We start from the raw sequence: 26,536 nt of genomic DNA, 5'->3' as shown, positions 1-26,536 counted from the left end.
CTTCAAGATCATATAGCTAACAAGTGTCATATGGTGACCAACTATCCCAGTTTGCTCAGAACTGAGCAGTTTCCACAGGGATATGGGATTTTCAGTGCTAAAACTAGGAAAGTCCTAGGTTAATAGGGAATGGTTGGCCATCCTAGTGGCAAGAGTCTAGTTTTAAACCCAAACAATGTAGGTTTGGAGCCAGAGCTGTTAACTTCTGTGCTCACTGCTCTCAATAAACTTGTAATCATTTTTTATCCAATGCATAAAACATCTTTATCTGAAATTATCCACTCTATACAGTATGCTGAGAAAGATACAGGAAATACTCCAGATACTAAACAGGGATATTCAGATTCAGTTTTTTCTCTCTATTCCTTCCTCAGGGATGTTTGAGATTTACTGCCAGGCAGGCAGCCATAGAGAATCAGGGATGAAGGCAGTCTATAATGTCTCCCAGTGTCCTGGCAACCAAACCAACCATCACCAACGATACCAGGCTGCAAGAATCTACTACATCATGGCAGAAGAGGTAGAGTGGGACTATTGCCCTGACAGGAGCTGGGAACTGGAATGGCACAACCAGTCTGAGAAGGACAGGTAAGGCTTAAAGAAAATTCAGAGACTCTGGACCATTTCATGGATAAGGAAGATACTGAAATACTGAGAAAAGGAAACACTTATCTAAAGGAACCTAATAAGATACCAGCAAATCTGAAACAGGTGCTGGAATGCAGATAAGCTGGAACTCGGTGATTCTTCTATATTGTTGTACTGTGGGTCTGAAGTAAAAGACCTTACCCACATCTTCATGGTCTTTATCTTTGCCTCTTTTCCTCTGGTTGCCAGTAGCACCTACAGCAGAACTTAAATTTTACAGAGGTCTTACTCAAAGGACTAAACACCCAAGCTTACCTGTCACTTGAAAAATGTCACCAATGTATAGGCTAATCTGTATAGCAGAAAAAATAGAGTAGCTTGAGTGAGTTAGAATTTTATTTCTTGCTCAAATAATAGTATATATATGAGCAGCCCAGGGATAGTAGGTAAACTAATCACTCATAATACTTTTTTTCATCTCTGAAACTAAGATGCCTATTCTAGTCATTCCCAGCAATTACAAAAGAGAAAATCAGTCCAGGACAAGCAGCAGTATCTGTAAAGACATAACCTAAAAAAACCCACTTTCTTTCATAGCCCATTATCCTAAACTTATTAATGTGTCCATGCCTAGCTGCAAGAAAGCCTGAGACTTGGAGGGGGTTGAGGGTTAGGCAAAATGAATGAAGAGTAGTAGGATATACAAGCTTCCAGCTATGCAATAAATAAGTCATGGAATAAAAGGCGCAGCATAAGGAATAAAGTCAATGATTTTGTAATAGAGATGTATTGGGGAAGATGGTAGCTATACTTGTGGTGAACATAGCACAAATGTATACATTTATCAAATCACTATGTTTTACACGTGAAGCTAATGTAACATTGTATGTCTACTCTAAGAAAAAATAAAGCCTGGAAAATATAATCTACAATCCACAGTTAGGTGGCCATGCACTCAGCTAAAATCTACATGATTATATTACTACCAAGAGAGAAGGAGAATGGAAACTGAAGAACAGTTTAGCAATTTCCACTACAATTTATTTTTGTTGTTCTTACAACTCTTTAGCAATTCTTGTCTTTTATGTTGGTTGTTGATGTTGAAGTCTTCTTGCGAACTTGTTCTGAAACCTAGAGAAAGTGAATTTTCTTCCCTGGGACTTAGTTTATTTATCTTTAAAGTGATGTTGTACACTTGAAATAAATTGATTAGAAGGAAATAAGGAAAAAGCAGCACAGTTGCATCCAAGTGCTAGTTCCCTTTCTAGCTGACAGTATCAATAAAGATAAGTTGTCACTTCTGGGCCACTGATTCTACCTCTACCTAACTAATTAGCCTGTTGGAGATGTCAAATAATAAAATAAATAATAAGGGTTTTTGTAAACAAGAAATCATCTCCAGGGAGGAATTTGTAAAATTCCATTTCCTCCTTACCTCTTCCCATTCCTTACTCTCCATCAGCAGCAGCAGTTAGTGCTCTCCTTTTACCCTATACCATGTCCTTTTGTCAAACTAATTCCATATGAGACATCACTAAGACTAGAGTTAAAGATCAGGGCTTCTGATTCTTATTCCAGTGTTCTGGTCATATTAATTACATAAGTAGATATTTAAATCTGGCATCTTTATTGTGGTTATATAGCTAATATGGTGGGAAATCTGACATTAGAAGGAATATGTCTTCTCTTTCTTCTGTCTGTGATATGATGTTTGGTCTGACTTAGCTTTCTCATACCTGAAAATGAGGGGTCAAGGACCAGATGCTGATACCACTATTTGGATTCCTCTAGTTATGGTCACATTTTCCTGAGCAACCAGAATGGGCTCCTTGGTTCCAGATACAAGAAAGCTGTATTCAGAGAATATACTGATGGTACATTCAAGATCCCTCGGCCAAGAACTGGACCAGAGGAACACTTAGGAATATTAGGTAAGTGAGTTCCTCCTGGAATCTAGAGATTTATGTTTCTCTTAGAAAGGCAATGTAATATCAAGAGGGCATTTTTATTTCTATTAGTTTTTCCTTATGATACAATAGAACTATAGTAATCTAAAAAACTCAGCCATAAAATAAGCAATCAAAGTGGGGGAGGATTCTGCTGCAATGTGAACCACATTTTTTCCAGGATCTCTCTAGGGATCTCTGACAGTGATAGATTTTTTAAAAATACTGAAGTCAGGGGAACTCAGGAACATGAAAGAGTAAGAAATAAACTACAAGGAATCATTATTACCTTTGTACCCCAGTTTAATTATTGATGCAGTTTCTTCATTTTGTAGGGGCCAATGAGTTTTTTCACTCTTTTTTCACACAGAAGAAACCTATATTGGCCCTTGCAGAGAGCCCGTTTTTTTTTTTAACTCTGTGCGAAACTCTCAGTCCTGACAGTGATTCCACAGATTCCTGAGATATCCTTGTGATATTAGATAGATGATAGATAGGTATGTAGATAGATAAACGATAGATTTGGTGTGAAAAAATAATGATAATTAGAAGCACAATCTTCTTGTTGAAGTACCCTCATCCTGTAGGTACCAGTATCAGTTTAAGGGCCTCTGAATTTAAAAAAGGGAGCTCCTATGAATGTCCTTTTCTTTAATGCCATTAGTATCCTTCTCCCACTACCCCACAAAAGACTTTCCTCTTTTTTTTGCATATATTAGGTCCACTTCTCAGAGGAGAGATTGGTGATATCCTAACTGTGGTGTTCAAGAATAATGCCAGCCGCCCCTACTCTGTGCATGCCCATGGAGTGCTAGAATCTAGCACTGGTTGGCCACTAGCCGCTGCACCTGGTGAGTGAAAACACTTAGCTGAAGGGACAAAGGATATGTAGTACCTCTGCCTCAGCCCTCTGGCTTGTCCCTTTTTTTTCATTGCTCTTAGAGAGCTTAAACAAGGATATTAATCACAGCCTGAGTCTATTTATTTATTTTTTATTATTAGTTTTTTAACAGCCTGAGTTTATCTCTATGAAATACTCATTTTCAATCTCACAATAGGGTACATAACTTAGGTCTTTAGTTTTACCAGACATCGTTATACTGGTCACACATGGAACCTTATCCTGGACTTAAACCTGGATACAGATTGATCTTCTAATCTAAATATGAAGTTAACCTTGGCTATGGTCTGAGCATCTAATCATGGCTAGAGAGTGACCTGTCCCAGACCACAAATTGATCCTTAACCTCAGCTATTGATAAGGATATTGTCCTCTTATTACAGACTAAATTTTAACTCCAGTCATATACTGAGTTCTTAATACTGAAACGTAGGATGGACAGAATCTGGATCACATTGATTTCCATCCATTTATTTATTGGATAAATGCTTACTGGCAGCCTAGTTGGTGAAGAGACAATTTTACATGTTATGGATGTAGTGAGAAATAATACATGTTCCTACTTTTAAAAAGATAGGCTATTGGGATGCCTGTGTGGCTCGGTGGTTGAATGTCTGCTTTCTACTCAGGGCATGATCCTGGGGTCCTGGGATTGAGTCCCACATCAGGCTCCCCATGGGGATCCTGCCTTTCCCTCTAACTATGTCTCTGTGTGTCTCTCATGAACAAATGGATACTATTTTTTTTAAAAAGGCTATTATGATCGAGATACAAGTAAACTTATTTTTGTAATGCAGTGTCTTACGTGTTAGTAGCAGTTCTTAATGTGTGCTGGAAAGGTATTTAAAAAGGGTACCTAGAAAGGACATCTAAAATTGTAGCATAGTAAGTGGACCCAGGACTCCTCTTGTCTACTGAACAAAAATAGATAACATTTGGATCATTCTGAATACTTAAGAGATCAGCCTATGAATGGACAAAACAAATTCCACAAATAGAGGAAGAGAAGAGCCACTCTGAGGAAGTCAAGAAATATAGAGACATAGTTTAGGGGAGAAATGGATTGTGGGTGCTGCAGAGGGGAGGGAGCCCTGGTCACAAGAAAAGACACATGAAACTGGGGCACAGATGGTAATGAAAAAGGAGAACACGTCTTCAAAGCCATGAGCTGGAAAAATTATAAGAGCTGATTTTCATGAGTTTTTGTAACAAGCAGGGCTTGAAGACTGGAATTTTAAAGGTCAACACTAGCCAATAGGATCCAACAACACATTAAGAAAATTATTCACCATGACCAAGTAGGATTTATCCCTGGGACACAAGGCTGGTTCAACACTCGTAAAACCATCAATGTGATTCATCATATCAGCAAGAGAAAAACCAAGAACCATATGATACTCTCATTAGATGCAGAGAAAGCATTTGACAAAATACAGCATCCATTCCTGATCAAAACCCTTCAGAGTGTTGGGATAGAGGGAACTTTCCTCGACATCTTAAAGGCCATCTACGAAAAGCCCACAGCAAATATCATTCTCAATGGGAAAGCACTGGGAGCCTCTCCCCTAATATCAGGAACAAGACAGGGATGTTCACTCTCACCACTGCTGTTCAACATAGTTCTGGAAGTCCTCGCCTCAGCAATCAGACAACAAAAAGACATTAAAGGCATTCAAATTGGCAAAGAAGAAGTCAAACTCTCCCTCTTCGCCGATGACATGATACTCTACATAGAAAACCCAAAAGCCTCCACCCCAAGATTGCTAGAACTCATACAGCAATTTGGTAGCATGGCAGGATACAAAATCAATGCCCAGAAATCAATGGCATTTCTATACACTAACAATGAGACTGAAGAAAGAGAAATTAAGGAGTCAATCCCATTTACAATTGCACCCAAAAGCATAAGATACCTAGGAATAAACCTAACCAAAGAGGTAAAAGATCTATACCCTAAAAACTATAGAACACTTCTGAAAGAAATTGAGGAAGACACAAAGAGATGGAAAAATATTCCATGCTCATGGATTGGCAGAATTAATATTGTAAAAATGTCAATGTTACCCAGGGCAATTTATACGTTTAATGCAATCCCTATCAAAATACCATGGACTTTCTTCAGAGAGTTAGAACAAATTATTTTAAGGTTTGTGTGGAATCAGAAAAGACCCCGAATAGCCAGGGGAATTTTAAAAAAGAAAACCATAGCTGGGGCCATCACAATGCCAGATTTCAGGTTGTACTACAAAGCTGTGGTCATCAAGACAGTGTGGTACTGGCACAAAAACAGACACATAGATCAATGGAACAGAATAGAGAACCCAGAAGTGGACCCTGAAATGTATGGTCATCTAATATTCGATAAAGGAGGAAAGACTATCCATTGGAAGAAAGACAGTCTCTTCAATAAATGGTGCTGGGAAAATTGGACATCCACATGCAGAAGAATGAAACTGGACCACTCTCTTTCACCATACACAAAGATAAACTCAAAATGGATGAGAGATCTAAATGTGAGACAAGAGTCCATCAAAATCATAGAAGAGAACACAGGCAACACCCTCTTTGAACTCGGCCACAGTAACTTCTTGCAAGATACATCCACAAAGGCAAAAGAAACAAAAGCAAAAATGAACTATTGGGACTTCATCAAGATAAGAAGCTTTTGCACAGCAAAGGATACAGTCAACAAAACTCAAAGACAACCTACAGAATGGGAGAAGATATTTGCAAATGACATATCAGATAAAGGGCTAGTTTCCAAAATCTATAAAGAACTTATTAAACTCAACACCAAAGAAACAAACAATCCAATCATGAAATGGGCAAAAGACATGAAGAGAAACCTCACAGAGGAAGACATGGACATGGCCAACATGCACATGAGAAAATGCTCCGCATCACTTGCCATCAGGGAAATACAAATCAAAACCACAATGAGATACCACCTCACACCAGTGAGAATGGGGAAAATTAACAAGGCAGGAAACAACAAATGTTGGAGAGGATGCGGAGAAAAGGGAACCCTCTTACACTGTTGGTGGGAATGTGAACTGGTGCAGCCACTCTGGAAAACTGTGTGGAGGTTCCTCAAAGAGTTAAAAGTAGACCTGCCCTATGACCCAGCAATTGCACTGTTGGGAATTTACCCCAAAGATTCAGATGCAATAAAACGTCAGGACACCTGCACCCCGATGTTTCTATCAGCAATGGCCACAATAGCCAAACTGTGGAAGGAGCCTCGGTGTCCATCGAAAGATGAATGGATAAAGAAGATGTGGTTTATGTATACAATGGAATATTACTCAGCCATTAGAAACGACAAATACCCACCATTTGCTTCAACGTGGATGGAACTGGAGGGTATTATGCTGAGTGAAATAAGTCAATCGGAGAAGGACAAACAGTGTATGTTCTCATTCATTTGGGGAATATGAATAATAGTGAAAGGGAATATAAAGGAAGGGAGAAGAAATGTTGGGAAATATCAGGAAGGGAGACAGAACATAAAGACTTCTAACTCGGGGAAACGAACTAGGGGTGGTGGAAGGGGAGGAGGGCGGGTGTTGGAGGGGAATGGGTGACGGGCACTGAGGTGGACACTTGACGGGATGAGCACTGGGTGTTTTTCTGTATGTTGGTAAATTGAACACCAATAAAAATTAATTAAAAAAAATAAAGGTCAACAGGCAACTAAGGCATTCAGGGGGGAGATTGCTCTTCTTGGAGCACATCTGTAAGAGATGGTGTTCATAGAGATGCCTCTTTGGTGATAAAAGAGCCAGCAGGTGCCATATCCCTCCCCTGCCCCTTAATATAGGCACAGAGCCACCTGCCAAGGGCAATTTGGCCCAACACATGCTGCCTAGCATGCTTGCTCCAAGTCCCATGCCCCTGTGTTCTGGTGCAACTGCCTGTCTTGAGTAAATCTGCATTAGTTCCAGCACAAGAAGACCCTTCCAAGAAGACCAGTGTAGGTCCCCCTGCCCCCATATCACATTCCTAAAGTTTTTAGTTTTAAATGTCAGCAGGCATGGATGGAATAGAGCCTGGAAGGCACTGAGATGCTCCTAGAGGGAAGTCAGGGAAAAAACCTAGAGACATACAACATGAAGACAGCAATCTGAAAAACACCTGGAATGCACAGGAAGAAATTATTTTCTCCTCTGGAAGTGATTTCCTGAAAGCAACAAGCAAATAAACACCTCTGCTGGGACAAAGGAACTGGCTGTTGCCATTGCCCTACCTCAACATAAGCACAGAACCACCTGCAATAGTGTCTACACAGAGCACAGCACTGACACTGGCTGCCTAACCTGCTTACACCAGGTCTCATACCCATGCATTCTGCCAGTACTGCCCTTCTTGGTCAAGCTTGAGTAACTCCCAGTGAGCAGGACCCTTCCCCAGAAGACCAGCAGAAACCCCCAACCACACCATATCTCCCAAATGGAGATATATGCAAGACTTCAATGCTAGCAGAAGAAGCATTAGGTCTCATTTAACACGCAGATCTGTGCACACCTAGATAAACCTCACTGCATTCTGTCTAAGGTCCAAACACTGCCATAAGCAGGCAAGGAAAGTCTCTGCAGAGGACTGTCCTGAAGAATAGAGCAACCAAAACACACCAGCAGAGTGAACGCAGCACACACAAGAGACACTCTGAAGTTCCAGGCCATGGACACTATATGGCCTCTTCTTCATAAAGCCATTATTCTCAGAAATAAGAAACATACCAGGATTTTATAGCACAGAGAAGACAGTAACTTAGACAAAAATACCAAGATGAGAGAATTTATACCAAATGAAACAAGATAGGATCATGGCCAGAGATCTAATCAAAACAGATATAACTAACATGCCTGGAACTGAGTGGGAAAATTAGAGATGGAGACAAACCATGAGAGACTCCTAACTCTGGGAAACAAACAAAGGGTTGCAGAATGGGAGGTGGGTGGGGGAATGGAGTAGCTGGGTGATGGGCATTGAGGAGGGCACTTGATGGGATGAGCACTGGGTGTTATACTATATGTTGGCAAATTGAATTTAAATTAAAAAAGTAAAATTAATTAATTAAAAAATTAACATGCCTGATGGAGAATTTAAAGCAACCACAAGGATACTCTCTGGAATTGAGAAAAAATGGAAAACTTAAGGGAATCCCTTAAGGCAGAGATAAAAGAGTTAACAAAGAATAAGCCAGAAATGAAAAAAAAAACCACAATAATTGAGATTTGAAACAGACTGGATGTAATGAACACAATGATAGAAGAAGCAGAGGGACAAATATATGATATAGAAGATAGAATATTGGAAAATAATGAAGCTGAACAAAAGAGAGAAAGAATAATTATGGAACATGAGAATAGATTACAGAAATCAGTGATGCCATCAACCATAAAAGAATTTATATCATAAGAAGGAAAAGGAGAAGAGAAAGAAAAAGAGGATGAAAAATTTATTTGAGGAAATTATAGCTGAATACTTCCCCAAACTAGGGAAAGAGACAGACATCCAAATCCAAGAAGCACAGAAAACTCCCATTAAAATAAACAAAAGTAGACCAATATCAACATACATTGTAATTAAATTTGAAAAAAATATAGTAATACAGAAAAAACTCCTAAAGGCAGAAAGACAAAAGAAATCTGTAACTTAAAAAGGAAGACTCATCTAAGCTACACATCTCTCTGCAGAAATTTGGCAAGCCAGAGAGTATGATATATTCAAAGTGTTGAATGAAAAAAAAATCTGCAGCCAAGAATGCTCTATACAGCAATGTTATCATTCAGAATAGAAGGAGAGATAAAAAGTTCTCAGACAAACAACAACTGAAGGGGACTATGACCACTAAACCAACCCTGCAAGAAATATTAAAGGGGACACTTTGGGTGTGAAGAAAAGACCAAAAGTGAAAAGAAAGTAAATAATCAGAGAAAATCTCCAGAGAAATGGCAATAACACATATCTATCAATAATAACTCTGAATGTAAATGGACTAAACCTTCAATCAAAAGACATAGGGTGTGAGAATGGAAAAAAAAACTATATATATATAGTATATATATATATATATATATATATATATATATATATATATATATATATATATTCTGCCTACACTCATTTTAGGCCTAAAGTCACCTGCAGATTGAAAGAGAGGGGAGGGAGAAACATTTATCATGCAAATGGATATCAAAAGAAAACTAGAGGAGCAATACTTAGACATCTAGACTTTAAAACAAAGACTGTAACAAGAGATGAAGAAGAGTACTATGTCACAATAAAGGGGACTATCCAACAAGAAGATCTAAAAACTAAATATTTATGCCTCCAACTTGGGTGCATCCAAATATATTAAACAGTAACAAATATAAAGGAACTTACTGATAATAACGCAATAATAATAGGGTACTTTAATACCCCACCTACAGCAATGAACAGATCATCTAAGAAGAAAATCAACAGGGAAACAATGGCTTTGAATGACATGCTGGACCAAATGGACTTCACAGATATATTCAGAACATTTCATCATAAAGCTGCAGAATACAAATTCTTTCCAAATGCACATGGTATATTCTCCAGAATAGACCACATACTAGATCACAAATAAGGCTTCAAATTGTCGAAAAAAAATGAGACAATACCATACATATTTTTTATCATGGTTCTATGAAACTTGAAGTCAACCACAAGAAAAAATTTGGAAAAGCCACAAATACATGGAAGTTAAACAACATGCTACTAAAGAATGAGTGGATCATCAGGATATCAAAGAAGAAATTTTTAAAAAGCACATGGAAACAAATAAAAATGAAACCACAACGCTCCAAAAACTTTGTGGTGCAGCAAAAGTACTCATAAAGGGGAAGTATATAGCAGTAGAGGCCTGTCTCAAAACAAAAAACAAAACAAAACAAAACAAAGAATCTCAAATAAACAACCTAACATTACATATAAGGAAAAAGAAATTAAACCTAAAGCCAACAGAAGAAATGAAATAATAAATATTAGAGCAAAATAAATTACATAGAAGATAAAACAACAACAATGAAAGACCAAACCAAGCCTGAAAAAAACAATAGGATGGATCAATGAAACCAGGAACTGATTCTTTAAAATAATTAATAAAATTGATAAAAGTCTATCCAGACTTATCGAAAAGAAAAGAGAAAGGACCCAAATAAATAAAATCACAAAAAGAGAGGAGAAATAACAACCAACACCACAGAAATACAATTATAAGAGAATATGATGGAAAATTATATGCAAATTGACAACCTGAAAGAAATAAATAAATTGCTAGAAACATATAAACTACCAAAATTGAAACAGGAAGAAATAGAAAATTCAAACACTAGAATAACCGTCAAAGAAATTGAATCAGTAATCAAAAATCTCACAACAAACAGCACCTGTGTGGCATAGTCAGCATCTGACTCTTGGTTTTGTCTCAGGTTATGATCTCTCAGTTGTGAGATCCATGCTCAATTGCAAGATCCTAGGGTAGTTCTGTTTTTAACGTCATTAATTAATTAATTAATTGATTGATTAATTAATTTGGGAGAGAGGGAGGGACAGAGGGAGAGATAGAGAATCTTCAGCTGGCTCCATGCCCAACTCAGAGCCTGACATGAGGCTTGAGCTCACGACCCTGAGATCATGACCTAAGCCAAAAGAAAGATTCTGATGCTTTACCAAATGAACCACCCAAGTGCCCCTTATTTTTAACTTTTGAAGAACCTCCATACTGTTTTCCAGATTGGCTGCACCAGTTTGCTTTCCTGCCAACAGTTTAAGAGGGTTCCTCATTCTTCACATCCTTGCTGACATTTGTTGTTGTGTTGTTGAATTTAGCCAATCCGAATGGTATGAAATGATATCTCATTGTAGTCTTGATTTGCATTTCTCTCATAATAGGTGACAATAAGCATCTTCTCATGTATCTGTTGGTCATCTTGATGTTTTCTTTGGAAAAATGCCTATTCATGTCTTCTGCCCATTTTTAGTTGGATTTTTTTTTTAGTGTTGTGTTTTATAAGTTCTCTATATATTTTAGAAACTAGCCCTTTATCAGTTGTTATTTGCAAATATTTTACCCCATTCAGCAGGTTGCCTTTTAGTTTTGTTGATTATTTGCTTTGCTGTGCAGGAGCTTTTTATTTTGATGATGTTCTAATAGTCTATTTTTCCTTTTGCTTTCCTTGTCTGAAGAAATATATCTGGAAAGAAGTTGCTACAGCCAATATAGATTTGCTCTGGATTCAAGGATTTTTATGGTTTTAGATCTCACATTAAGGTCTTTAATTCATTTTGAATTTATTTTTGTGTATGGTTTAAGAAAGTGGCCCAGTTTCATTTTTGACATGTTACTATCCATTTTCCCGACACCATTTTTGGAAGAGACATTCTTTATGTCATTGTATATTCTTTTCTACTTTGTTGAAGATTAACTTCCCATATAGTTGTGGGGTCATTTTTGGGCTTCCTAGTTTAATCTATTGAACTGTGTGTCTATTTCTGTACCAGTACCATACTGTTTGAATTACAGCAGCTTTGTAATATAACTTGACGTCAGAAATAGTGATGCCTCCAGCCTTGCTTTTCTTTTTCAAGGTTGCTTTGGCTATTTGGGGTCTGTTGTGGTTTCATACAAATTTTAGGATTGATTTTTCTAGCTCTGTGAAAAAATGCTCATGGAATTTTGATAGGAATTGCATAAAATATTTAGATTGCTTTGGGTAGTAGAGATGCTTTAACAATACTTATTCTTCCAATACATGAGCATAGAATGTATTTCCCTTTCTTTGTGTCATCTTCAATTTCTCTATAGTTTTAAGAGTAAAGTACTTCACCACTTTGGTTAGATTTATTCTAAATATTTTATTGTTTTTGTGTAATTGTAAATGGTATTAATTCCTTAATTTCTTTTTATACTGTTTCATTATTGGCATATAGAAATGCAACAGAGGGATCCCTGGGTGGCGCAGCGGTTTGGCGCCTGCCTTTGGCCCAGGGCGCGATCCTGGAGACCCGGATCGAATCCCACATCAGGCTCCCGGTGCATGGAGCCTGCTTCTCCTTCCGCCTGTGTCTCTGCCTCTCTCTCTCTCTCTGTGACTATCATAAATAATAAATAAAAAATTAAAAAAATTTATAAAAGAAATGCAACAGATTTCTGTACCTTGATTTTGAATCCTATGAGTTCACCAAATTTGTTTGTCAGTTCCAGAAGTTTTTTGGTGGAAACTTTTGGGTTTTTAATGTGTAGTATCATGAAATCTGCAAGTAGTAGAAGTTTTACTGCTTCATTACTGATTTGGATGCTTTTTTATTGCTCTTTGTTGTCTGATTGCTGAGGCTAGGTCTTCCAGTAGTATGTTAAATAACAGCAGTGAGAGTGGACATCCCTATCTTGTTCCTGACTGTAGAGGAAAAATTCTATTTTTCCACAATGAGGATATTAGCTGTGGATTTTTCACATATGCTCTTTATTATTTTGAGGTTTGTTCTCTCAAACTCAACTTTGCTGAGGGTCTTTATTGTGAATGGATGGTGTACTTTGTCAAATGCTTTTTCTTCATTTAATGAAATGATCATGTGGCTCTTATCATTTATTTCATTAATGTGATGTATCACGCTGAGTGCTTTGTGAATATTTAACCACCCTTGCAACCCAGGAGTAAATCCCAATTGCTAGTGGTGAATGATTTTTTTTAATGTATTACTGGATTTAGTTTGCTAGTATTTTATTGAGAATTTATGCATTTGTGTTCATCACGGATACTGGCATGTAGTTTTCTTTCTAAGCAGTGTCTTTATCTGGCTTGGTATCAGGGTAATAATGGCCTTATAGAATAAATTGAGAAGTTTTCCTTCCTTTCCTAGTTTCTGGAATAGTTTCAGAAGAGTAGATATTTTTCTAAAGATTTTATTTATGTATTCATGAGAGAGAGAGAGAGAGAGAGAGAGAGAGAGAGAGAGAGAGAGGCAGAGACACAGGCAGAGGGAGAAGCAGGCTCCATGCAGGGAGCCCAACGTGGGACTCGATCCCGGGTCTCCAGGATCAGGCCCTGGGCTGAAGGCGGCGCTAAACTGCTGGGCCACCCGGGCTGCCCCAGAAGAGTAGATATAGACTCTTCTTTACATGTTTGGTAGAATTTGCCTTTGCCTATGAGGCAATTTGGTCCTCAGATTTTATTTTTTGGGAGTTTTTTTCTTTCTTTCAAGGTTTTATTTTTAAGTAATCTCTACACCCAGTGTGCTGCTCTAACTTACAACCCTGAGATCTAGAGTTGCATGCTTTCCCAATTGAGCCATCCAGGAACACTCTGTTAGATGTCTTTTGGTTACTGATACAATTTCTTTTGTTATCAGTCTGTTCAAATTTTCTATTTCTTCCTTTTTCAGTTTTTATAATTTATATATTTCTAGAAATGTATCTAGTTCTTCCAGGTTGTCCAATTTGTTGGCATATAGTTTTTCATAATATTTTCCTATATTTATTTGTATTTCTGTGGTGTTAGTTACTTTTTCTCTCTCCTTTGTGATTTTTAAATACTTGGTTCTTTTGTCTTTTATTTCTGTTATGTCTGAGTAGAGATTTATCACTTTTGCTAATTTTTCAAAGAACCATCCCCTGGTTTCATTCATCTGTTCAACTGTTTGTTAATTGTTCTTTTTGTTGTTTTGTCTCTATATCATTTATTTCCACTCTAATCATTATTATATCCTTCCTTCTACTGGCTTTAGGCTTTGTTTTTTGTTCTTTTTCTAATTCTTTTAGGTGCAAAGTTAGGTTGTTTATTTGACATTTTGGTTGTTTTTTGTGGTAGGTAGGCCTGTATTGTTATAGACCCTCTTAGGATCTCTTAGATACCTCCTAGGACCACTTTTGCTGCATCCCAAAGCTGTCAGATTATCATGTTTTTCATTTTCATTTGTTACCATGTATTTTTAAAAATTTATCCTTTGATTTCCTGGTTAACCTATTCATTGTTTATTAGCATATTGTTTAGCCTCCATGTATTTGTGGTCTTTCCAGATTTTTTCTTATGGTTGACTTCTAGTTTCATAGCATTGTGGTCAGAAAAATTGCATGGTATGACTTCAGTCTTTCTGTATTTGTTGAGGCCTTATTTGCAATCTAATATGTGATATATCCCAGAGAATGTTCTATGTGTACTTGAAAATAATGTGTATTCTGCTGTTTAATGATGTAATGTTTTGAATATATCTGTTATGGCCATCTGGTCTAGTGTGTCCTTCAGATCCATTGCTTCCTTGTTCATTTTTCTGTTTAGATGATCTCTCCATTGGTTTAAGTGGGTGTTAATTCCCTATTAGTACTGTATTATTGTCAATTAGTTCCTTATTTTTGTTATTGTTTTATACATTTGGATGCTTCTGTGTTGGGTGCTTAATATCTAAAATTGTTACATATATTTGTTGGATTCCCCCCTTTATTATGATATACTGCCCTTCTTCATTTCTTGTTATAGTCTTTGTTTTGAAGTCTAGTTTGTCCAATAGAAGTATTTCTACCCCTGGTTCCTTTTTGTATTAATTTTTATGATAAATGTTTCTCCATCCCCTCCCTTTCAATCTATAGATGTCTTTATATCTAAAATGAATCTCTTGTAGGCAGCATATAGATGGGTCTTGGGTTTTTTTTTTTAATCCATTCTGGCACCCTATATCTTTAGATTGGAGTCTTTAGTCCACTGACATCCAAAGTAATTATTGATAGATATGTGTTTATTGTCATTATATTATTTCTTTTGTTGTTTCTGGAGATGTTCTCTGATCCTTTTTTGTCTTTATCTTTTTCATGTTTTGCTGCTTCTATTTAGTTATATTTTTGGATTTTTTCTCTTGATTCTTTGCAAGTTTATTGATGGTTTCTGATATATTGTTACCCTTATGTTGTATATAACCTTTTCTGGAAATAGCAGTCTATGTTAAGGTAATGGTCATTCAAGTTTGAACCCATTAATTTCTCCTCTCCTCCAAACATTTCAGGTAAGTGTTATTGTATTTTATATCATTTCTGTGTGTGTCAGTTCCTTCAATGATTTTTTACAGAAATATTCATTTTTACTGCTTTTGTGTTTCCTGCCTTTACACTGTCATTTTTGGTTTCTCCTTTGTATTCAGAGTGTCCCCTTTAATATTTCTTACAGGGTTAGTTTAGTGGTCTTGAACTCCTTTAATTTTTGTCTGGGAAGCTCTTTATCTCTCATTTTATTTTTTAAAGTTTTTTTGCATTTAATTTTTTTAAATTTTAATTTAAATGTAATTTAAGTAACATACTGTATTATTAGTCTCAGAGGTGGAATTTGGTGATTTACTAGTTGCTTGTAACACCCAGTACCCATTACTTCAAGTGCCCTCCCTAATTCCCATTACGCTATTACCCCATTACCTAATTACCCCATCCCTCCAGCCACCTCCCTTCCACCAACCCTTAGTTTGTTTCCTATAGTTAAGAGTCGCTCATGGTTTCCCTCCCTCTCTGTTTTCATCTTATTTCATTTTTTCCTTCCCTTCCCCCATGTTCATATCTTTTGCTTTTTAAATCCCACATGTGAGTGAAATCATACTGTATTTGTCTTTCTCTGACTGACTTATTTCACTTAGCATAATACCTTCTAGTTCCATCTATGTCACTGAAAAAGGCAAGGTTTCATTATTTTTGATTGCTGAATAATACAGAATACCATAAAGTAGAATTATTTATACATTCATCTGTCGATGAACATCTAGGCTCTTTCCATAACTTGGTTATTATAGATAATGCTGCTATAAACATCGGGGTGCATGTTTCCCTTTAATTAGTGTTTTTCCATCCTTTGAGTAAATACCTAGTAGTATAATCACCAGATCATAGGGTAGTTCTACTTTTAACTTTTTGAGGAACTTCTGTACTGTTTTCCAGAGTGGCTGCACCAATTTGCATTCCTACCAACAATGTAAAAGGGTTCCCCTTTCTCTGCATTCTAGCCAATATCTGTTGTTTCCTGAGTTGTAAATTTTAGCAATTCTGACTGGTTTGAGGTGATTATCTCATTTTGATTTGTATTTCCCTGATGCTGAATAGTATTGAGCATTTCATGAACAGTTATCTAAAGAAGACATACATATATCCTTCTATTCTGAATGATAACCTTCTTGGATAAAATATTCTTGGCTGCAGATTTTCCCCATTCATCCTTTTGAATATATTATACCACATCCTCTGGCTTGCCAGGATTCTGTTGAAAAACCTCTAGCTAGCCATATGGGTTTGCCCTAGTAAGTAAAAACTTCTTTTGTCCTGCTGCTTTTACATTTTTATTTATCATTATATTTTGTCAATTTAATTACAATATGTCTTGGTGTTGTCCTGTTTTAGTTGATTATGATGGGAATTCTCAGGATATCTGTTTATTTCCCCTAGATGAGGAAAGTTTTCATCTATTATTTCTTCAAATAATTTTTCTGCACCCTTTTTTTGTCTTCTTTTGGGACTCCTATAATAGGAATGTTATTACAGTTGATGGAGTCATTGAGTTCCCTCAGTTCATTCTCGTGTTCATAATTATTCTTTTTCTTATTTTGTTCAGCTTCATTACTTCTGATTACTTTGTTTCCTCGGTCATAAATCCATTCCTCTGCTTCTTCTAGCCTGCTGTTCATGCAGCAAAAATGAAACATTGTTTATTGCAGTCTTCATCTCTGATTGATTCTTTGTTAACTCTTATCTCTGTGGTAAGGGTCTCACTGATGTCTTCTATTTTTTTCTCAAGCCAAGTGAGTATCCTTATAATCATTACTTTAAATTCTTCATCCACCATGTTACTTAGACCTATGGCTGTGGCCTATCTTTTGCTTTCATTTGGGATAAATTCCTCTTCATATTCTGTCTGTTTGCCTTCTTCTGTGTTTTGGAAAAGCCAGTTATGTCTTCTGCCTCTAAAAGTAATGTCCTTATGAAGATGTTATGTATTTCCTGGGGCCTGGTGCTTCAGGGAGTTTCTCTGGTGTGTGCTGCATACACTCTGCTGTTGTGTTTTGGCAGTTCTTTCTTTCGGGCCAGTCTATAGAGGTTCTCCTTGCCTGTTGTGGGCAGTGATTGGTTCTGGCCTAAATGTGGTGAGTTTTAATTGGGTGCAATCTTCTGCTTGTGAAATGAACCTTGTCATCACCTTTGCAGGAAGTGAGGCCCTGCAAACTTTCTGGTCCAGAGACATGGTATGTGCAGGTGCTTGTGCCACTCTTCTTGGGCAAGTGCGCACCACACTGGGACTGAGGCACACGTGACTGTGAAGGAGGGAAGTTTCACTAGAGCGCAGGTGATAGGCCTTGTTGTAAGCATGTAGAGAACCAGTAATGGTACTATGCTGCTTCCCACAGGTGGCTCTGGGTTTATACTGAGAGGTAGGAGAGGAACATGGTGCTGGCCAGCGCCTGTGTTCCTAGAGAGGTGTCTCCCTGAACATTGCCTCTCAGTGACACACTCTAGGAAGAGCAAATTATCTCCCTACTATGTGCCTCAGGCATTATTCAGATATCTGTTTCCATGATGGCTGCCACAGAAAAGTTTTCCTTTCTTTTTTACTTTTTTGCATGTTTATTTTATTGAAGTTCAATTTGTCAACATATAGCATAACACCCAGTACTCATCCTGCCAAGTGCCCCCTCAGTGCCCATCAGCCAGTCACCCCAACCCCCCGCCCACCTCCACTTCAACTACACCTTGTACATTTCCCAGAGTTAGGTGTCTCTCATGTTTGGTCACACTCACTGATATTTTCACTGATTATCTCTCCTTTCCCTTTATTTCCTTTCACTAATTTTTATATTCCCCAAATGAATTAGACCATATAATATTTGCCCTTTTCGATTGACTTATTTCACTCAGCATAATACCCTCCAGGTCCATCCACGTCAAAGCAAATGGTGGGTATTTGTCGTTTCTAATGGCTGAGGAATATTCCATTGTATACATACAACAAATCTTCTTTATCCATTCATCTTTTGATGGACACCAAGGCTCCTTCCACAGGTTGGCTATTGTGAACATTGCTGCTATAAACATCGGGGAGCAGGTGTCCCACAGTTTCACTGCATCTGCATCTATGGGGTAAATCTCCAACAGTGCAATTGGTGAGTTATAAGGCAGATCTATTTTTAACTCTTTGAGGAACCTCCACACAGTTTTCCAGAGTGGTTGTACCAGTTCACCTTCCCAAAAACAGTGCAAGAGGGTCATCCTTTCTCCACATCCTCTCCAACATTTGTTGTTCCTGTCTTGTGAATTCTCACCATTCTCACTGGTGTGAGGTGGTATCTCATTGTGGTTTTGATTTCTATTTCCCTGATGGCCAGGGATGCGGATCATTTTCTCATGTGCTTGTTGGCCATGTCTATGCCTTCCTCTGTGAAATTTCTGTTCATGTCTATTGCCCATTTGAGGATTGGATTGTTTGTCTCTTTGCTGTTGATTTGAATAAGTTTTTGTAGATCTTGGATACTAGCCCTTTATCTGATATGTCATTTGCAAATATCTTATCCCATTCTGTAGGTTGTCTTTTAGTTTTGTGGACTGTTTCTTTTGCTGTGCAGAAGCATTTTATCTTGATGAAGTCCCCCAAATTTTTTGCTTTTCTTTCTGTTGCCTTCATGGATGTATCTTGCAAGAAGTTGCTGTAGCCAAGTTCAAAAAGGGTGTTTCCTGTGTTTTCCTCTAGGATTTTGATGGATTTTTGCCTCACATTTAGATCTTTCATCCATTTTGAGTTTATCTTTGTGTATGGTGTAAGAGAATGGTCTAGTTTCATTCTTCTGCATGTGGATGTCCAATTTTCCCAGCACCATTTACTGAAGAGACTGTCTTTTTCCAGTGGATAGTCTTTCCTTCTTTGTCGAATATTAGTTGACCATAAAGTTGAGGGTCCACTTCTGGATTCTCTATTCTGTTCCATTGATCTATGTGTCTGATTTGGTGCCAGTTCCACACTGTCTGGATGACCACAGCTTTGTAGTACAACCCGAAATCTGGCATTGTGATGCCTCCGGCTCTGTTTTTTCATTTTTAATATTCCTTTGGTATTAGGGGTCTTTTCTGATTCCACACAAATCTTAAGGTGATTTGTTCCAACTCTCTGAAGAATGTCCATGGTATTTTGATAGGGATCGTAATGAATGTGTAAATTTCCCTGGGTAGCATGGGCATATTCACAATATTCATTCTTCCAATCCATGAGCATGGAATATTTTTCCATCTCCTTGTGTCTTCTTCAATTTCTTTCAGAAGTGTTCTATAGTTTTTAGGGTATAGATCCTTTACCTCTTTGGTTACGTTTATTCCTAGGTAACTTAGGCTTTTGGGTGCAATTGTAAATGGGATTGACTCCTTCATTTCTCTTTCTTCAGTCTCATTGTTAGTGTATAGAAATGCCACTGACTTCTGGGCATTGATTTTGTATCCTGCCACACTGCCAAATTGCCGTATGAGTTCTAGCAATCTTAGGGTGGAGGCTTTGGGTTTTCTATGTACAGAATCACATCATCTGCAAAGAGGAGGAGTTTGATTTCTTCTTTGCCAATTTGAATGCTTTTTATTTCTTTTAGTTCCTTATTGCTGAGGCTAGGACTTCTAGTAGTATGTTGAATAGCAGTGGTGAGAGTGGACATCCCTGTCATGTTCCTGAACTTACGGGAAAGGCTCCCACTGTTTCCCCATGGAGAATGATATTTGCTGTGAGCTTTTCGTAGATGGCTTTTAAGATGCTGAGGAATGTTCCCTCTATCCCGACACTCTGAAGAGTTTTGATCATTAAAGAATCCTGAGTTTGTCAAATGCTTTCTCTGCATCTAGTGAGAGGATCATATGGTTCTTGTTTTTTATCTGGTGATAAGATCAATCACATTGATTGCTTTAGGAGTGTTGAACCAGCCTTGCATCATAGGGATAAATCCAACTGGGTCATTGTGAATAATGTTCTTAATGTATTGTAGGATCCTATTGGCTAGTATCTTGTTGAGAATTTTTGCATCTGTGCTCATCATGGGTATTGGTCTATAATTCTCCTTTTTGGTGGGATCTTTGTCTGTTTTTGGAATTAAGGTGATGATGGCCTCATAGAATGAGTTTGGAAGTACTCCATCTCTTTCTATCTTTCCAAATAGCTTTACCAGAATAGCTATTGTTTGTTCTTTAACTGTTTGATAGAATTCCCCTGGGAAGCCATCTGGTCCTGGAGTTTTGTGTCTTTAGAGGCTTATGATGAATGCATCAATTTCCTCCCTGGTAATCAGCCTGTTCAGATTTTCTATTTCTTCCTGTTCCGTGTTGGTAGTTTGTGGTTTTCCAGAAATGCGTCCATTTCTTCTAGGTTGCCTAATTTATTAGCGTATAGCTGTTCATAAGTTTTTAAAATAGTTTGTATTTCCTTGGTGTTGGTGGTGATCTCTCCTTTCTAATCCATGATTTTATTAATTTGAGTCTTTTCTTTCTTCTTTTTAATATGGCTGGCTAATGGTTTATCTCTTATTCTTTCAAAGAACCAACTCTTGGTTTTGTTGATCTGTTCCACAGTTCTTCTGGCCTCTGTATCTTTGAGTTCTGTTCGAATCTTTATTAATTCTCTTCTTCTGCTGGGTGTAGGATCTATTTGCTGTTTTTCTCTAGCTCCTTTAGGTTCAATGTTAGCTTTTGTATTTGAGTTCTTTCTAGTTTTTGGATGGATGCTTGTATTGCGATGTATTTCCCCCTCAGGACTGCTTTTGCTGGTTCCCAAGATTTTGAATGGTTGTAACTTCATTCTCATTACTTTCCATGAATCTTTTTAATTCTTCTTTAATTTCCTGGTTGACCCTTTCATCTTTTAGCAGGATGGTCCTTAACCTTCATGTTTGTGAAATCCTTCCAAACTTCTTCTTGTGATTTAGTTCTAGTTTCAAAGCATTCTGGTCTGAAAATTTGCAGGGGACAATCCCAATCTTTTGGTATCAGTTAAGACCTGATTTGTGACCCAATATGTCGTCTATTCTGGAGAACATTCCATGTACACTTGAGAAGAATGTGTATTCATTTGCATTTGGATATAAAGTTCTGTAAATATCTGTGAAATCCATCTGGTCCAGTGTATTGTTTAAAGCTCTTGTTTCTTTGGAGATGTTGTGCTTAGAAGATCTGTCGATTGTAAAAAGCTCTGTTCAAGTCACCAAGTATAAGTGCATTATTATCTAAGTTTCTCTTAACTTTGTTTATTAATTGATATACTTGCAGCTCCCACAATCGGGGCATGAGTATTCATGATTGTTACGTCCTCTTGTTGGACAGATCTTTTAAGTATGATATAGTGTCCCTCTTCATCTCTTATTACCATCTTTGGGATAAACTTTAATTCTTCTGAAATGAGGATGGCTACCCCTGTTTTCTTTTGAGGACCATTTCAATGGTAAATGATTCTCTAACCTCTTATTTTCAGGCTCTAGGTGTACTTACATCTAAAAGGAGTCTCCTGTCGACAGCAAATAGATGGGTCTTGCTTTTTTATCCAGTCTGAAACCCTGCGCCTTTTGATGGGGTCATTAAGCCCATTCACATTCATAGTTACTATTGAAAGATATGAATTTAGTGTCATCATGATACGTATTCAGTCCCTGTTTTTGTGGATTGTTTCCATGGACTTCCTCTTTCTTTTACAGAGTCTCCCTTTCTTCCAGAGCTGGTTTGGTGGTCACATATTCTTTCAGTTTCTGCCTATCTTGGAAGCTCTTTATATCTCCTTCTATTCTGAATGAGAGCCTTGCTGGATAAAATATTCTTCACTGCATGTTCTTCTCATTTAGGACCCTGAATATATCCACCAGCCCTTTCTGGCCTGCCAGGTCTCTGTGGAGAGGTCTGCTGTTTACCTAATACTTCTCCGCATAAAGTTTAAGGATCTCTTGTCTCTTGCTGCTTTAAGGATCTTCTCTTAGTCTTGAAATTTGCAAGTTTCACCATTAAATGTTGATGATGGTTTTTATTGATTTTGGGGGGTGGGGATTTCTATCTCCTGGATCTGAATGCCTGTTTCCCTTCCCAAGTTAGCGAAATTCTCAGCTATGATTTGTTCAAATACACTTTCTGGTCCTCTCTCTCTTTCAGCGCCCTCTGGAACCCCCATTAAACATAGATTTTTCCTTCTGAGGCTGTCATTTATTTCCCTTAACCTATCCTCATGATATTTTAATTGTTTTTCTCTTTTTTTTCCCTCTGCTTCCTTTCTTGCCATCAACTTGTCTTCTATGTCTCTCACTCATTTTTCTACCTCGTTAACCCTCGTCGTTAGGACCTCTAGTTTGGATTGGATCTCATTCAATTGATTTTCAATTTCTTTCTGATTAGATCTAAATTCTGCAGTCATGAAGTCTCTTGAATCCTTTATGCTTTTTTCCAGAGCCACCAGTAGGTTTATAATTTTGCTTCTGAATTGGCTTTCTGACATTGAATTGTAATCCAAATTTTGTAACTCTGTGGGAGAGAGGACTGTTTATGATTCTTTCTTTTGAGGTGAGGTTTTCCTTCTAGTCATTTTGCTCAGTGCAGAGTGGCCAAAACATGTTGTTCTGGAAAAAGGAGAAAAAGAGAGGAAAAAAAGGCAGGGGGATTAACAGAAAATACAAGGGGGAGTATCCTCTGATTCTATATACTGTAAATCCCTGGACTTTCCCTGGAAGTTTCTGGGCTGCTTGGTCAATAACTTGCTTTTCCCCTCTCCTTCCAGCTGGTTTCTGGGGGAGGGGCCTACTGTGCTGATTCTCAGGTGTGTGCCCCTGGGGGAGCTGCCCAGCCTCCTACCAGGTGCACAGCTCAGTGGGAGCTGTTTATCCTGTGAGGCCCTTGCTCAGTCCCAGGTAGAAGGTGACACCAGGAGGAACAATAACAGTGACGGTGGCCAGCTCTCCATCCCTAGAGTCAGCTCCTGCAGTAACTACTTCAGCTCCCAGTCTGCAGGGGCCTGGATGCTCCCGGGGCAGGGGGGTTGATTCACACAGCTTGGGCCCGCCAGGTGGCAGGAGCATCCTTGCTGCCCTGTGTCCTCCTGGCTTCTGCCTATCCCAGGGGGAGCGCCGGATCTTGGGCGGTGTCCCCTGGCACCCTTGGCTCCGGGACCTGCACTGCTGAAATCGTGCTACTGGGGCCGTGTAGCTCCCTGTGCAGGAAGCCTCTGCTTGAGCTGCTCCTGGGGCAGCACAGCTCCCTCCACGGGGAGCTGCCACCTTGGCCACCACCCAAGCTGCTCCCTAGGCCCTGCTGGGCTTGTGCTTCAGCCTTTTAGGGAGCTGGGCCTGCAGGTGTTCTCCCCAGGGTGCAGTTCCTCTGTTAGTTCCCCTGGTAGCCTGAGGTCATCACTGTCCCTCCTGGGATCCTGCCCGAGCTCTGTGTGAGCACCTTTCCTTCTGGGAAGATTTGTAAAGTTCCTGCATCTCTGGGACTGGGCTTTCCTGTCCTGGGGGCTCTCACCACCTGGTCTTAGCCCGTTTCCTTGTGGAGGCCCCTCCCTTTTGGATGCTTCTTTATTTCTTTATTTTTTCTTTCTTCCTACCTTGATAGAAGCGTGAACTCTTCTCCCTGTAGCATTCCAGCTGTTCTCTCTTTAAATCTCAGGCCAAATTCGTAGGTTTTCAGGATGATTTGAAAGTTATCTAGATAAGTTGGTGGGGACAGATGACTTGGGGACCCTACTCTTCCACCATCTTGCCCCGCCTCCGCTGTTTTCCTTTCTTTGCAGGATCAGTGCAGTGCCCTCCAGGCTCTAGCCCCACCAAGCCCACTGACCTTTGAAGCACAAGGCTGTATGCCTGAGTGATTGCTGAAGCTCACAAAATTCAACCCTTCTTGGGGCACCTGGGTGGCTCAGTGGTTGAACGTCTGCCTTCGGCTCTGGTCATGATCCTGGGGTCCTGGGATCAGTTCCCGCCTCAGGCTCTGTTGTGCCCAAGATTGCAAATCTGAGAAACCACCAAGGAGCTGACACTGATGCAAGAACACAAGGGTTTATTAACAAGCTCGAGTTTGGGTCCAAGTATACCCATCACAGTGGAGCAGGGACTTGGACCCTGAGGTGGGTTACAGCTGGGTTTTTATAGGCTGGTCTAGGGATAAGGTGGGGTTTTTAAGTAAGGGAGGGAGTGTGAGAATTTCCAGTAAAGAGGTTTCACAAGCTCTTGCTTCCTTATTCCGATAAGGGCGTGCTTTGTGATTTTGTCTGTAACTGGAGTAGCTTGGAGTTCAGTTCCTGGTCACAGTGACCTGAGATGGCTGCCGAAACTAAAATGGCTGTACTCGTGCCAATGTTAAACTCCTAGTGGAGTTGCTCCAATTTTTTTAGCCTCCATATTTCCCCCTCTCAGAGGAACCTAAGGAAGGACCCAATCATGGGTCCAGGTTGGTTTCAGTATCAAGGTCCAGTGGTAGGTATTCCTAAGTATCATTAGCTGATCTGTTCTGATTCTGTCTTTGACCAATGTTATTAACTTGTTGATAATGCAGATCCTGAAAGTGAGGAAAAGGAATAGGATTATGAGGGGCCTGGCTAAGGTGGACAACAAGGTAGTGATCCAGGGGGAATGATTGAACCAGGATTCGAACCAACCTTGTTGTTCTTGTTCTCATTTTTGCTTAGCCAAACCTTCCCTGACCTTTGCCATAGATTCTCGGACTATCCCTGAGTGGTCAGTGTAGAAACAGCATTCTTCATTTAAAGCAGCATATAACCCTCCCTGTTTGGGAAGACTAAGTCTAATCCCTTCTGTTTCGTTTTTAATAGTCTTTCCTTCTGCTGTCAGAAGCCCTCTCTCTCTGTAAAGGGCTCTGTGGATATGAGCAGTGGTGAAAGTGTACCTGCTGTCTGTGTAAATGTTTATTTGTTTACCTTCTCCCATGGTTAGCGCTTTGGCCAGTGTGATCATTTCTGCCTGTTGGGCTGATGTTCTGGCTGCCAATGGCTCTGCTCAGATGGTCTCCGTTTCCATGGTTATGGCTGCCCCCGCCTATCTGATTCCTTCTCGGACAAAACTGCTGCCGTCTGTATACCACGTGTCATCTGCATTCGGCAGTGGCTGGTCCTGGAGATCAGCTCTGATTCCGTGTACCTGTGCCAAAATTTCTTGACAGTCATGCAGAGGGGGATCCCATTCTGGGTTAGGGAGTAGCATTGCCAGATTTAGGGTTGTCAGTGGTTTGAATAAAATTCTGGTGGGGTTTAACAGTAGGTTCTGATAATGGGTCAGACAGGCATTGCTGATCCAGTGGTCTAGGGGCTGTTTGAGTACCCCTTCAATAGCATGTGGGGTGGTAACATGCAGTTCTTGCCCCATGGCCAGCTTGTCTGCGTCCTTGAACATAGTGGCCACTGCAGCAATAATTTTTAAGCATGGGGGCCATCCAACAGCCACTGTGACCACCTTTCTGGAGAGATAGGCTATGGGTCTCTTCCAGGGACCTATGTACTGACAAGGACCCCTTTTGCCACCCCGTCTTTCCTGCCCACATACAGGTAGAAGGGCTTGGTTAGGTTGGGCAACCCGAGAGCCGGGGCAGACAGCAATGCCTGTCTAAGGTCATTAAAAGCTTTGTTCATGGCCTCTGTCTATTTAAAATTTTGCTGATGCCTGGTGGCCTCATAGAGGGGTCTGGCCATCTTGGAAAAACCTGGAATCCATAATTGACAGAACCCTGCTGACCCCAGGAATTCACATACCTGGTGAACAGTTTGCAGCTCTGGGATCCTTAGGACGGTTTCCTTCCGTGCATCCATCAACCATCTTTGTCCATCCTTTAATTTGTATCCTAGGTAGCTCACCTCTGTTCTGCAGATCTGGGCTTTTTTTAGCTAAGGCCTGGTATCCTAGAGCTGCTATGTTCTGGAGCAAGTCCTTGGTGCCTCGTAGGAATGTGTCCTGGTCCTCCACCACCAACAGGATATCATCTACATATTGCAATAAGGTCAAATGAGGGTGCTCAGAACGGAACTCACTCAAGTCTTTATGTAAGGACTCATTGAAGATGGGTGGTGAATTTTTGAATCCTTGTGGCAGTCGAGTCCAGGTGAGCTGT

General features: G+C 39.3%; 1 protein-coding gene across 2 annotated transcripts in view; it reads left to right on the top strand.

The window, feature by feature from the left end:
• HEPH (hephaestin) overlaps positions 1–26,536 on the top strand; it is a 106,905-nt gene that overhangs the window by 61,842 nt on the left and 18,527 nt on the right. For both annotated transcript variants that reach the window (XM_041742279.1, XM_041742280.1), the window contains exons 13-15: positions 375–588; positions 2,380–2,519; positions 3,254–3,385. In XM_041742279.1, coding sequence (XP_041598213.1) covers positions 375–588; positions 2,380–2,519; positions 3,254–3,385 — 486 coding nt within the window. The remainder of the gene's footprint in view (positions 1–374; positions 589–2,379; positions 2,520–3,253; positions 3,386–26,536) is intronic.

The sequence above is a fragment of the Vulpes lagopus genome, chromosome X, assembly GCF_018345385.1.
Source record: "Vulpes lagopus strain Blue_001 chromosome X, ASM1834538v1, whole genome shotgun sequence".
NCBI lineage: Eukaryota > Metazoa > Chordata > Mammalia > Carnivora > Canidae > Vulpes > Vulpes lagopus.
Note: the sequence above shows the minus strand (reverse complement) of the source record. Positions and strands in the feature narration are given on the sequence as shown.